General features: G+C 43.6%; 1 protein-coding gene across 1 annotated transcript in view; it reads left to right on the top strand.

Annotated features, from left to right (window-relative positions):
* Nucleotides 1-624: 624 nt before the first annotated feature.
* The window catches only part of LOC306924003 (aminopeptidase N-like), a gene marked incomplete at its 5' end in the record, with an annotated part of 34,494 nt that continues 21,083 nt past the window's right edge, over nucleotides 625-14,035 (top strand). The window contains 5 exons of the mRNA XM_079502346.1: nucleotides 625-1,241; nucleotides 9,126-9,268; nucleotides 9,433-9,572; nucleotides 12,002-12,122; nucleotides 13,269-13,420. Coding sequence (XP_079358472.1) covers nucleotides 625-1,241; nucleotides 9,126-9,268; nucleotides 9,433-9,572; nucleotides 12,002-12,122; nucleotides 13,269-13,420 — 1,173 coding nt within the window. The remainder of the gene's footprint in view (nucleotides 1,242-9,125; nucleotides 9,269-9,432; nucleotides 9,573-12,001; nucleotides 12,123-13,268; nucleotides 13,421-14,035) is intronic.

The raw sequence follows: 14,035 nt of genomic DNA, 5'->3' as shown, positions 1-14,035 counted from the left end.
TTGGCACCATGCAGTGTTCTTCAGTTCTGGGATACCTATTCTAAAAACCCCAGATTGGGATCCAGACTCCAGAGGTGCAAGGATGCTGATGTCTGTGTATTCTTGGTTTTTAACAAGGCATGAAATGGTGTGTGTTTCTGAACATGTGTGTGCACAGATACAAATGTCAGCACTTGTTTGAATGGTGACACTTTCTGAAGGGGAGGGTGAGATGTGTGTGTGTGCACTGTGCACACATGCACCTAGACATGGATAGACTGAAGAGCGCCGTGTGGGGAGATTGTGTTCTTTCCCAGAGGTTTACCTAACCTCTGCATTAGCAGCAAGACCACACTAACCACTTCCAGATGTGTAAGAGTGCAATCTGACGCATTATTTACAACAGGGACAATGAGCATCGCTCTCCTTCACGCTGTACCTCGTATAATCTTTGCTCCTCGAAACACAAGTTAATTCTTAACCTCAGGCCAAGCCCCGTTTATGAGAGGGAGGCGTCTTGGACATTGGCCATTTGAGTGCTACGGGTCAGACGCACAGGAGTGAAGGGAGATCTTCTTTGCAGAGTCACCACTCGGTGTCTTCCAGTCCAAGGAACAAGACCGCCCGAAACAGTAGTGTTCCAGGATGTCGAAAGGATTCTACATCTCGAAGGGTCTGGGCATCGGTGCGGTCATCTTGACCCTCTCGGCCATCGCCGGGGTCGTCACCATGATCATCATGTACCGGGTCGAGATCTCAGGGATGAACCCAACGGCCCGTCCCACCTTTGCGCCCACCACTCCGTTCCCAACGGGACCTCCGCCCAAGATGAGGCTGCCGGGAGACCTGGTGCCCGAGAGCTACACCCTCTTCCTCCAGCCTCATTTCTACACCCGCATCGAGGACGTGGTCAACGTCACCAGCCCCAACCAGACGTTGACCTTCACCGGGAACTCTACGGTCAATTTCCGCTGCGTCCGGATGACCAAGACCATTTTCATCCACTCCAAAAACCTGTCGTTGACAGATGTGAGGGTGATGAACAGAGACGCCAACGAGCCCATCGATGTTTTGGAACAGTACCACCACGACGTGACCGATTTCTTCGAGATCCAGTTAGGCGATGTGCTGGAGCAAGAAGGGAATTACAGTTTATTCACAGCTTTCCAGGGAGAAATGAAAGAGGAGGAGTCGGTTGGCCTCTATATTAGCAAATACAAGGAAGGGGTCCCAGCTTATGGAGATGACGCTGCGGCTGATAGGTAAGCGATGAAATGAAAATCAAAAGGTATGATTTTATCATCTTTTGATTCTTGATTCATTATTTATTTGAAAAGAGATCAACATACTATCTTGTATACACAATAACAAACAACTGTATGCTGTATACAGCTGTGTGTGAATGTGAAACCAAAACATAATCAAAACATGTAAGCCTGAAATTGTAATAGTTGCCTCCAAAATGAACAAATAAGGAACCTCTGGGTTTCTTGAGGGGGTTCCAAAGACAGTTACAGACCTGTAACTCTGAGAGTGTACAAATGGAACCAAATTGACCCTTCCATAATAATTATGTATTCTTTCAAAGTTGTGGGGGTCCTCTAAGTTTTAAGTTGATAAATTGTGTAATAATGACCTAGTTAAAGCAATAACTAGGTCATTATTACACAGAAACATGTATCAATGCCCATCCAATAAAATTATTTTTTGGTGTTCAGAAAAATGTTGAGGTCTGGCTTGAGTGCATAAATAATTATTAAAACCACATCATTGTGAAAATGAATAGAGAATAAAATTAAGTGACATGTACATTGGCCTCCACATCAAATGGGCTTGTGTCCAGGGATTATATTGTTGGTGGGTGCCAGTGTTTTCAAGTTTTCCCTTTAAAAATAAATCAAGTTGAATTCAAAGTGCTTGAACAGCTGTTTTTGAGTGTTGCAACCACTCCAAGGAACAGCAATGTCCCTATGTCCACGTACCTGTCCCTATGGCCGTCCCTATGTTTAGAGTACCAGTAGGGGCAAAAGTGGCGCTGTTGTGCTAGAGAGAGAGATATAGTGTTGCACTGTTGCCTGCTAATGAGAGAGAGAGAGGCAGAGGTGTCTGCTAAATTCCCCCACACAGTAACTCTGTCATGTCTCGACCGTTTCGAAAGCGGGGCGGCTCGCCGGAACTGGGCTGGCAGCCTGGGCGCGTTCCTGTGGGTCTGGAAGTTCCGGGGACCCCATGGGGACCCCCACACGGAGTTGCACCACTCAGTTCACACGGGTGTGATTTTGTTTTTAGAACTCCTAAGTTGTGGAGCCCATTATTTCATATCAAATTAGCTGTCATGAGAAACATAATCTCATTCTATGCTGTTTTCCTTTTTCTGGATCAGGAAAGCTTGATTTATATAACTTAATCTTCTGAATTAAGTCATCTGTTTATTTGTCACAAGCCTATGAGGAACAGTCATTGGCCATCGAAACACTGTCGAAGCAGGGTTCAAAGGACAGCATTATATTCTAACATATAGATTGTTTGTTCAGTAACAGGGTCTCCCTGTCTCTTCAACTCTTTTAATAAGTAGAAAATACATTTCCAGGTGGGGTTGTCAATTTGAGCCAATCGGGAGAGTGTACCCGCATGTATAACCTTTAACTTAAAGTGTTCCAGTTACAATTTTGGGTGCTCATTTATTGTTTATTTCGTATCCTGTATGAGTTGTTTTTCCTGATTGGATAAAATTGGTATCCAGTCTAAACAAAATGCAGATTGCTATCAGAATGTATGGCATCAACATTGTCATTCCTTGCAATTATCTACTCACTCATTTGGAGGTATTTGTTTAACTAACATTATCTCTCAGCCCAACCCTCAGCTTTGACTCTGCCCTGCAGTAGGCCTATGCCTCATGTATGCGTTGTCAGTAAAGTGACAAGTTAAAGGAGCATTCAGTGATTTCGGTGATTTGGAAAAAAACCCGGTCCACCCGGTAACAAGATGTGCACATGCACACGCTCTACAGTGGGGGAAGTACAACAGACCAACAGCACGTGCACCAATGCCCGCCCCACTCGATCATGATTGGAGGAAGGCCCCTCTCATCCTGATTGGAAGAGGCTTTGCCACCCAAACCGAAATTAGGGTTTTTTTGACCCCAGGGGCTCACTGGGGACAGGGAGGAACTCCTTATATGGTCAGCACACTTTATAGTAGGGAGGATTATCCAAAAAATAAGAAAAAATAAGTGATATTTGAATTAAGTGAAATCACTGAATATACCTTTAAGATCTTTTTGATACCTAAATAAATGAAATAAAAACTAGAAAAGTGTCCTTCGGGGCACAGGTCTCCACCAGGCCAGGTCAGGTTATTCTTCTTACGCCTTTGATGGCAATTGGATTATTTGAGGCATTTTGTTCCAAAAATGTCTTTTGCAAAAATCCACCTGTTGGTGGTACTATAACAGGCCAATGTGAATATTCCTCAGCCTAGTAGGAAAGTGCGTGAAAGATTTCACTCCTTGCAATTGCATGGTGCGTTCATGATTTGAGGCATTTCTTTCCAAATGGACCAATCTTGCAAACTTTGGAAGGCAATCTTAGCCAATGGGGATGGAATATGGAGTGGACAGGTCGTGTTTCTCACATGACTATAGAGATGGTGTTTACCGATTTGCGTGATGTATGGATCAAATGTGTACCAGTAATATAAAGAAATGTGTTTTGCAAATGTCTGCCTCATGATGGCGCTATAAAAGGCCGTTCTGGAAAACTTGAGGCAGAGATCCTGGTTGACATCCAGGGAGAGTGTGCAAAGTTTGGCATCGACCGGGGTAACGGTGCCGGAGATTTGCGGTACACAGACGGGCGGACGGACACACACACACACACACACACGCAGACCATTACTGCACTAGAAGTAATCAACAAACAATACTATAAGAACTGGTCAAACATTGGCCAAATTGTCAAATAATATAATATAAGTAAATAAATCTGAACCACAAGCTCGCAACGCGAGGCATTGTGAGCTTGTAGATCGGCCATTTTCACAATACTTCTCTGTGGAACCGAGTCTGAACTCCTATAATTCCATGTGCTTGTCAGGGTGGGGTTCAAATATGATTAATTTTGGGGCCGGGTCACGGCCTGAAAAGGTTTAGAACCATTGCATTACACCAGGGGTTTTCAACGGATTAATAATCAGGGACCAACACCCTAATATAACTGAGAATCAACCTGGGGACCACTGTTATTTGGAGGAGGGATATGGCCGTGGTGTGGGGGAAAAAATTACCTTCCTTATTAAACTCATGTTTCTGTTCATTGCAACTTACTGTTTGAGCGAGCAGACACATGTGATTGATTATGGACACATTTACTAATAATGGTGAGTGGTGACTCAACCAGGCAATCCGGTACAGTTTCCCGTGAGATTCTAACGGTGCATTCAGACTTGTGTGGTTAGAGCAGCGCGATTACATACAAAGTCTGAACGCACCTTAACTCCCTTTTCTGTGGAAGTTCTTTACGACCGACCTGGGCCTGAAACTGAAAACACAACAAAATCCACGAATATGCAATGTAACTCCAAACATAGACCTATTTTATGGTGTAATGATTACACCATAAAATGGGCCCATGTTTGGAGTAAAAAAAAAACGAAAAAACATTTAATGGATGCACCTGGTACTATCCTCAGTGTGTCTCGCAAACATCATACTGGGCCCTCACTCAGGTGACCCAGCCGGGGGGATCAAGTCCCGACTTGCGTCCCTGTAGCTACCCTCGATCGGTCCCATTAGGGAAAGACCAGGGCCACACAATCCGTTGCTCCGGAACTACCCTGCCGGCAGTGCCGGGACTGTATGCGGGAGGATCGCAACCATCTGGCACGTGGAAGGACTAGGCTCTGTGGGTTGACTCCTGTCCGGTCCCCTCCTACGTCTCACCAGGTCCAGGACCTGTGCGTTGCCCCAGACTCCCAGCACAAGGCACTTCATTCAGAGTGGTGGATTCTTGAGCCGCAATGGTTCTGCAGGCTCCACCTGGCCCATGGTGGTGCTGCAGGCTCCGCTTGCGGCTTGAATGGCCCTCCTAAAGGCCTCACCGTGGGTTTGTTGGGCTTCCTCCTCACGGAAAACACAGGCTGGTCTACATTCCGGCTGTCACCCGTCTCTCCGGTGGTCAGCAGACTAATCCAGACTAATTACCTACATTGCATCCATGGTCGGATTTTGCTGTGTTTTCAGTTTCAGGCTCAGAGACTTGTTCTAGTCCTATTGGTAGGATGTTGCTCAATGGCTCGTGAGTCGTGGTGGGCTGATTCAATGAAAGGTTCATCGTTTGCTTACTGTATCAGTCACAAGATACTGTAGCCTGTACTGACACGCTGGTCACAGACGCTAAAAGTAAAAATACCACTGTTTGTCACTCAGTCCACAAGATCAACAGCTTGGTGATGGTGGTGTACAATTACAACACAATGACTAGTCACAATACATTCTGATGTCTCATCAATCATTCATCATACATACGGACACATATAGGTCTTTGTTATGTTTCTACTGTGAGACCTTTTGGTATAGACAAATCCAAATAAGCAAGAGAAACCCAACAGCTGTGCTGTTTGTGAAGCAAGCTTCTAAATTATCTGAAACCCTATACTTGTACTATGTTGTGGTAAAAGCGCTGAAACTTTCTCCTTTACTGCCTTGAACTCCTTCCCCCCTGCCCCCCTCCTTCCCTTTCCTGTACTTCTTGGAAAGAATTACACAATGCACAAAAACTAATTTCACCCACCTTTTTACTTGATGTGACAATAAAGTTGTTTCTGATTCTGATTGCTGAAAATGTAAATTCTAAAGTAATAAATTAACTTAAAGTAGTTTAAAAATGTACCTGAGGGATTGATTGATTGATGTATTAACAGTTTGCAGAATTTCAGTACATTTCAAGTACAACTCGATACAAAAACTGGACGACACCATAAAGCATTACACTTGTTTACAATAGGGCCCACCATTTTCAATTCATCAAAACATTTATAGACGTACGAATATACACTTCTATATAGCCAAAACCAGGAAATCATCAAAAAAAGAACATATACAGTGAAGGGGAAAAGGGGTGGGTGGGGGATTCAGATTTTACGGGGGCCAGTTTCGAATTGCAGCCGTCTGTAGGTGCCCTTTGAGAGCAGTTTTGAAGGAGTCAAGGAATTCGCCGAATTCAGCCGATTCTGTTTGTAAATACATTGAAGATGCGAATGTAATCCATTCCTAATGGATGAAGCCTTGGCCTGGATCAGGTGGTCTCCAACCTTCTTAGAGTGTTTCAACCCTCAACCACTACACTCTCCAGTTGGTGGGTCAGCAGTGATTGGCCAAATCACTGCCCCTCTCCTCCAGGCTTCCAGCTATAGACAAGTCCACGGAGGGGCACCCCGGGCGCAGCCACCACCGAGGCGCAACCAGCACCGGGAGAGAGGGCCACACCTGGCCAACAGGGAAGTGAGAAACCTGCCGGCCAGGTGCAGCAAACCAGTGCTGGACCCGCCTAGCCTGGGTAAACCCACTCCCCCTGCTGGACAACATTTCATTAAATCTGGCGAGTGGGGAGTGGTTTACCCAGGCTAGGACCCGCCCACTGTACTGTCTCTCCTGCCAGAACAAACAGGAAGCTCTCTCTGCCTTGTGCCGTGCGTTCTTGGGGGATAGCAGGCACTGAGAGGTCTCCAGGACTCTCTATGGTTTGCCTCCTGCCTAGTGTCCTACGTCTCACCAGACTGTTCGTCTGTGTGGTGTGCATGTATCCGTCCTTGTCCACACTTTGCCTTACTCTGGTGTGTGGTGTGCATGTATCCGTCCTTGTCCACACTTTGCCTTACTCTGGTGTATTTGAGTCAAGGGAGCCTTCTCTGCGTCAATGACTGTTGGTAGGGCGTTCCACATTTTGGTAGCATAGGAGCGAAATTCATTTAATCCCTTGTTTGTGCTGAATCTGGGTTGCACATGGTTTGTTGAACTCCCTCTGGTGTTGTGGGTGTGGACTTCGTTGACATTAAGGAAGTATTTAGACAGGTACATGGGTATCCTGGTGGTGTAGCGAATCTTGTGGACCAGTCTGTACTCTGTCATCAACCCTAAGCCATTCCAGCCTGTCGAAGTGGGCAGGGGTGAGGTGGGTTCGGGAATGAGGCCTAGTAACCTGACCAGTTTGTTTTGTGTTCCGTTCACCTCCACCATCTGTTCTCTCCCCTCCAGGTAGGACTGCATCCAGCTCACTGATATGCTACAAAAGCCAATTGGTTTTAGCTTGTTAACTAGTATGGAGTGGTTCACGGTGTCAAAGGCCTTTTGGAGGTCCAGCATGACCATGCCGCAGTATTTGCCAGCATCCACCTCGTGTTTGATGTGGTCGCTCAAATAGAGGAGGCATGTGTCAGTGGAGTGGGATGTTCTGAAGCCAGATTGGAATTCATACATTAATTTATTTGTGGCAAGATACTTTTCAACCTGTTCATAGACTATTTTTCCATCACTTTCTTGATGGAGCTAAGAATAGAAATAGGGCGGTAGTTGCCGGGGTCTAATTTGCTCCCTTTCTTGTGCAGGGGGTTACTTTGGCCAGTTTGAAATCGTGGGTGACCTGTCGCTGTTTGATGGAGAGGTTTATTATGCGGGTGATTGGAGCTATAGAGATGGCCGAGTCTCTGAGAAATTTGGAGGGAATATTGTCATGGCCAGTGGCATTGTGGGGTTGAAGGCCACTCAGTCTTTTAAGTATCTCCTCAGTTGTTACTATTGTTAGTTTAAAATCATCTTTACAAACACCTAGGTTTTTGTAGAAGGCTTTGATGTGCTCTACACCAAAACGCCCAGAGTGGGAGGGCAGTTTGTTAACCAGCGTTGTTGCAATGTTTGTAAAGAAGATGTTTAAGTATTTTGCTACATCAAGCTTGACAGTGATGAGGGTGTCATTCGATTTCATGTTTATGTTTATGTGGTTTTTAGTTTCTGACCGCAGCCTGATTGTTTAGTAGCTTCCAGAGCTCTCGAGGTTACTTTTAGCGGATTTGGTCATGGTAGTTACAATGTTTCTTAGCTTGTTTCGTTGGGTTTTTAGGATGCCCAGTTGGGTTTGGAGATCACTGTTGAAGCGCTTGGCTAGCTAGGACTTTCATTTAAAAGGATTCCTGGCTAATAAGACAAATATGCCTTAAGTTAAAACATTATACTTGCCCTCTACAACTAAAATAAAAAAATAAAAACACCTTAAATATTGTATTTTCTTCATAAATAAATTCTCTATTTATGAAAGAAATCAAATATTTAAAGTAATTTTTAATTTTAGTTATAGAGGGCAAATGGTGCAAGTATAATGTTTTAAGGCATATTTGTCATGTTAGCCAGGGTTCCTTTTAAGAAGTTCAGAGCATTTTTTGGCTCTGGCTTTCATTGCAGTCAGTATGTCTGAATTCATCCATGGTTCCGAGCGGGTTTTGACCCTGATGGTTCTCAAAGGAGCCATGTTGTTTAGTACTGATGTAAAAAGTTTTTGAAGCCAATCAATGCTTGCAGGGGAGCTTGCAGGGGGGCTTTGGAATAGCTGCACTGGCGTTAAATGTAAGACAAACGCACTTGGAATGGGAAATAGAGGGTAGAGTAAATGGAATTTTTTGCTACTGATGTTTGTGCGCAACACTCTTGAAAGGAAAGTATTGCATTGTGGGTTTGAGCTGTATGGTCCTTTTTGATAATTAATGATGTCAAATCATCTTAATTCAAGTGTCAGATGTGGGGAAAAAAAATAATATATATATATATATATATTTTTTTTTTATATATATATATATTTTTTTATATATATGTATATGTAAAAAAAACAAAAACAGATTTAGGGCCATGTCATGTGGTCTACCTGCACATCCTTTGTGATCTACTGGTTTATCGTGATCTACCTTTTGGGCGCCCCTGATATATGTTATACTGATGCATGAGCTATACTGTATGCTGATATGGTCCTTCAAGAATCTAGTTAAACGTGATAAACTACGTTTCTGCTGCACATGCAAGTTACTCCCCATGTTAACACATTTCATTAACCTGACCAAATACAATATTTGATATAACTGAATGTCCCAATATGTTATAGGTACGTTGCTGCCAGCCAATTTCAGGCTACACACGCCAGGGAAGTGTTTCCGTGTTTCGATGAGCCAGCATTGAAGGCCACGTTTCTTGTGACCGTCATACATAGGAGAGGCACTTTAGCCCTGGGGAACTCGGAAATGTCAGGTGAATAAACGGTTCTTGCCTCAACACAAGTCCAGAAAACACTTTCAATCTGACATTTTATGCATCTCATGTGTACACTGCACCTGTGTTTGTGTTGTGAGTGTTAGAAATGAGTCTGAGCATCGTTTATGTCAAGCTGCCTAATGTCTCTATACTGCCCTCAGATAACAGGGTTATAGATGAGGAGTGGCAGGTCACCTCTCTCCATCCAACGCGGAAGATGTCGACATACCTCCTTGCCTTTGTGGTGTCCGAGTTTGAATCTGTCACGTCCACACCCACACACAAGCGAGTGAAGAGTAATGTATGTATAGCCTGCTGTTTTTGCAGATGTTTACTAATGAAATCACAGCTGCAGGGATTCATGTTGTATATACAAACCTCTTCTAAACATTGTGCACAAATATTAGAAAATAAACCTTCCAAATGTGTGCACACACATGTGGAAGACTTCATCCACACCGTTGTATATACACCACAAACCACATAGTTTGTAAATGTATCTTTGTCCTGAAACAGTTCACATATTTCTTGCAAGTCAAATTTTGTTCCCACGATATTTAAATGTGGTGATGATCAAATATGAGGTAACACTCAAAATATTTGGCATTTATTTACAGTAACTGTAATTTAACCAGGTTACCACAAAGTGTAGCTTGTAGAAGGTAACATGCCACACAGTATAGTGAGGTGCAATAAGTAAGAAAAGAAATTGACCATTAACATTTCCATCAGTGCATTCATCTGTGTCTCTAAATAAACTCTCTCATGAAGTTGATGAAATGGCATAGGACCCTCCATGTAAATCTTATGGGAGGCCTTAACTCTTTATTGGGGATCAGGGTCCACCCCAGACCCCCCACCTCAGTTCAAACCCCAGTATCGTTCTCACACCGAAACAGCAGCCTGGGGTTAAAGACCCGGATTAGCTGATGGTGTGAAAATGTCAGCAGAAGACCCATGGCTAGGTTTCAGGACTTACCTGGAACAAATGTGTTTTGAATTAAAGATATGCACGATATAATCGGTAGAGTATCGAAATCGGCCACATCGGCCATAAAATGACTTATCTGTATCAAATCGTTCTCAAAATAATAGTAACTAGAAAAAGTGCCCTTCTGGGCACAGGTCTCCACCAGGAGGATAGGAGTGTGTGTGTGATGTTTGGCAAAATGTTTAGGAGCAATATAAACGTGTGTGTGTGTGTGTGTGTGTGTGACACGGCTTGGCCTGTTGTAGCGCCACCATGAGGCTGATTTGAAAACTGTCAAGTGGCATTTCTTCCAAAGCTTAGTGGGAATATGCATGCACAGTTTCACCACAATCGGACGCTGCGTTGAGTAGTTGTGGCGATTTGTACAAAACGGGTACAAAGCGGGCTACTCCTGAAAAGTTTAGAAGCCAATCGTAGCCAATGAGGGTGGATGATGAGAAATCAAACAAACCCGTCTTGATTACATGACTATGAAGAAGATGTGTACCGATTTGCGTGAAATTTGGATACATTCTGAAGGAGTAATATTAGAAAATGTGTTTTACATATGTCGGCCTCCTGGTGGCGCTATAAAGAGCAGATGTGAAAAATTCCAGGCAAAGGTTTTTCCTTGGCCTCTAGGGAGTTGGCATACAAAGTTATCCACAGATCCGTGCAGTTAGAGGTCAAAACACTTTCCGGCCAGTTATAGCGCCACCATGAGGCTGAGTTGAAAATGTTCATGTGGCATTTCTTCCTCGGCCTAGTGGGAATGTGCGTGCACAATTTCACGGAAATCACACGATGTGTTCATGATTTGCAGCCTTTTTTTTAAACTGAGCACTCCTGCGAACTTTGGAAGCCAATCTTAGCCAATCAGGATGGAGTCTGAGAAATATGAAAGAACCGTTTCGTTGAATGGCTCTAGAGAGACTGTGTACCAATTTGCGTGATGTTTGGACAAAATCTGTAGGTGTACTGTCCAAAAACTTGTTTTGCACAAAGCGGCCTCCTGGTGGCGCTATAACAGGCCGTTCTGGACATTTTGGGGCAGAGGTTCATCGTTGGCATCCAGGGAGTGTGTGTGCAATATTTGGCATCGACCGGGTTAACGGTGCCGGAGATTAGCTGGTCACAGACGGAAGGACGGACGGACGGACACACACACGGACGGACGGACGGAGTGCAAAACATACTCTCTCCCCATGCCTTCGGCCTGGTGGAGACAATAAGAGTACACGGAGAGCAGCCAGTCTGCCTGTCTGTCTCTTTTAGAGCGTCAGCTGTTAGTGGGGCGATAGGCTTACCATCTATTTTCACCAGCCAAACAAAAATGTTGTTGATTGTTTCTTGTTTTTTTCGGACGATGACCATGCAAATGATCGGAGATCAGATATCGGTCATAATTTCAGTATTGTGCATCTCTCCTTTGAATGGGTTCAGTGTGTGTCAAACCCATGTTCAATATCCTGCCTTGTCAGTCCAGGAATTTGTGTGTGAAAAGGGCATTAGTAATATGTTACTGTATGTCAACTGAGTGTAGGCCTTTAGGGCAGTATTATGCGTGTCTTAAGTACCAGGTCTTATTACTTAACTTAAGACCTGGAGGCGTGATCAATGCCATTTGGCTATTTTGAGTGGCCAAACAGCATTGACCACGCCTCCAGGTCTTAAGTTAAGTCATAAGACCTGGTACTTAAGACACGCATAATACTGCCCTATACGTGTTTTCTTTCTTACTGAATGTTTTGTTTGCACAGATATATGCCCGCCCTGCCGCCATAAAAGCAGGACATGCTGACTACGCAGCCTCGATCGCTGGGAAGATGCTTGAGTATTTCGAAGGTCGTTTTGAGATCGACTTCCCTCAGAGAAAGATAGGTAGGTCTCTGGATTATTTCATGGATGGACAAAAGGGTTGCAAAATCCTGATAATAGGCTATAAGGTGCAAAATGTACACGGTTTTGTGTAACTCATGCTGACCACAGACCCAGTAACCACTTGCCATGAGAAGAATAATTTGTTTTCCTTGTTTTCTGGAGAGTGTAAAGAGGTTGATTAGATTATTTAGTAAGAGGATATATTATCACACACAGCCACTTAAGAACACTGTAACCTGACCTGTCTTAATTGTTTCAAAATACGAGCCGATAGAACATTGCATTAGCGATGTGAATGGTCTTAATAGTTTGCTGCATTGTGAGATCCGTCTTGAGTGAACAATCAAAACAAGCAGCAGCCGCAACAACTCGATTAATATCCTCAGTGAGTGTGGCAAAAATGAACTCTCACACTCTTAGTAGTATAGTAAATAAATGAACTGTATAGGTATAGGATGCTAATTACAGTATAATGAAGATGATAATAGTAGAAGAAGAAAATAATAATATAGACATTCAGAAAGAGAAAAAAAATCATTGTGAGCTTGTAGATCAGCTATTTTTGCTGCTCTTGTGTGATACTGTAGTATGACGAAGTAGGGCATTCGTTTATCTAGAGAGAGAGAACAAAAATCATTTTAAAGAAATGGAGATAAAAGGTTTCTGGCAGACAGCAACGATATATCATGTTCTACCTCCAGTGGCGTAACATAACTAAGTACATTTACTCAAGTACTGTACTTTTACTTTACTGGAGTATCTCAAATTTCCATTACTTCACCGGTACTTCTACTCCACTACATCTCGGTTCCACATGTTGTACTTTTACAGCACTACATTTATTTGAAAACGTTCTTATAGTTATAAAACGTGCATTGATCACTTCATTTCGGCCATTTGAAAATAGCAGATCTACAAGCTCCAAATGCGTCGTGATGCGACGCGTTGTGAGCTTGTAAATCTGCTATTTTCAATAGATTGTTATACATTTGAAAACTTTAAATGTTACATTCTAGGATAATGAGTAGTTTTGAATTCACATTTTGAATTCCGGTCTTTTTCTTGTAACAAACAGAGTATTTCTATAGCTATTGTAGTATTGAAAATGTGAACTCTACTTTTTTCCACCACTGGCTCCTCCTCCAGATCACGTGGCGGTCGCAGACATGCCCGGAGCCATGGAGAACTGGGGACTGATCATCTACGGAGAGCTGGCCCTGCTGTTTGATCAAGAGAAATCTTCATCGCTCCACAAGGAAACCATCACCAATTACTTTGGACATGAACTGGCACACCAGGTCAGAGACACAATGGACACTGATGTTTGTAGCCTACTACTGTTTACACTCTTGCAAAGAAGAACAACATGGGGACATTTTGCTTTTGTAAAGTAGGCTATATTAAAGTAAAGTAGTCCTCTTTGGGGACAGCCAGTCCACTAGGGGTTCTCAACCCGTGGGTCGCGACCCCTCGGGGGGTCGCCAAATTATTTTAGGGGGTCCCCAAATTATAAAAAAAAAAAAAAAAAAATATTTTTTTAATTTTATTTTCACGATTTTTCAAAAATAGAAGACCTACAAGCTCGTAGCGCGCCACTCGGTGGCGCGCTATGAGCTTGTAGATCTGCTATTTTTCAATAGCTAAATTATAACAATGCTTTATATTGGGGGTCGGGAGGGGGCGGGGCGGGGGTCCCGAGACATTGCCAAAGCATTTCCGGGGGTCCCCGGCCAAAAACGTTGAGAACCCCTGCACTATCACTTGGAGTAAAGTGACAAACGGGTTGACTGATAGATCAGACCTTTGTTGATCCTGCAGGGGAAATTCAGTCGCCAGAGCACAGCACGGCAGTTAAGGTACAGATGCAGAGTAAGAGGAGTACTGTAAAAGACAGTGTTTCCCAAAGTGGGTAA

The sequence above is a fragment of the Electrona antarctica genome (genome assembly GCF_951216825.1).
Source record: "Electrona antarctica genome assembly, chromosome: 5".
NCBI lineage: Eukaryota > Metazoa > Chordata > Actinopteri > Myctophiformes > Myctophidae > Electrona > Electrona antarctica.
The sequence above is the reverse complement of the archived record's forward strand: the minus strand, read 5'-3'. Positions and strand labels throughout refer to the sequence as shown.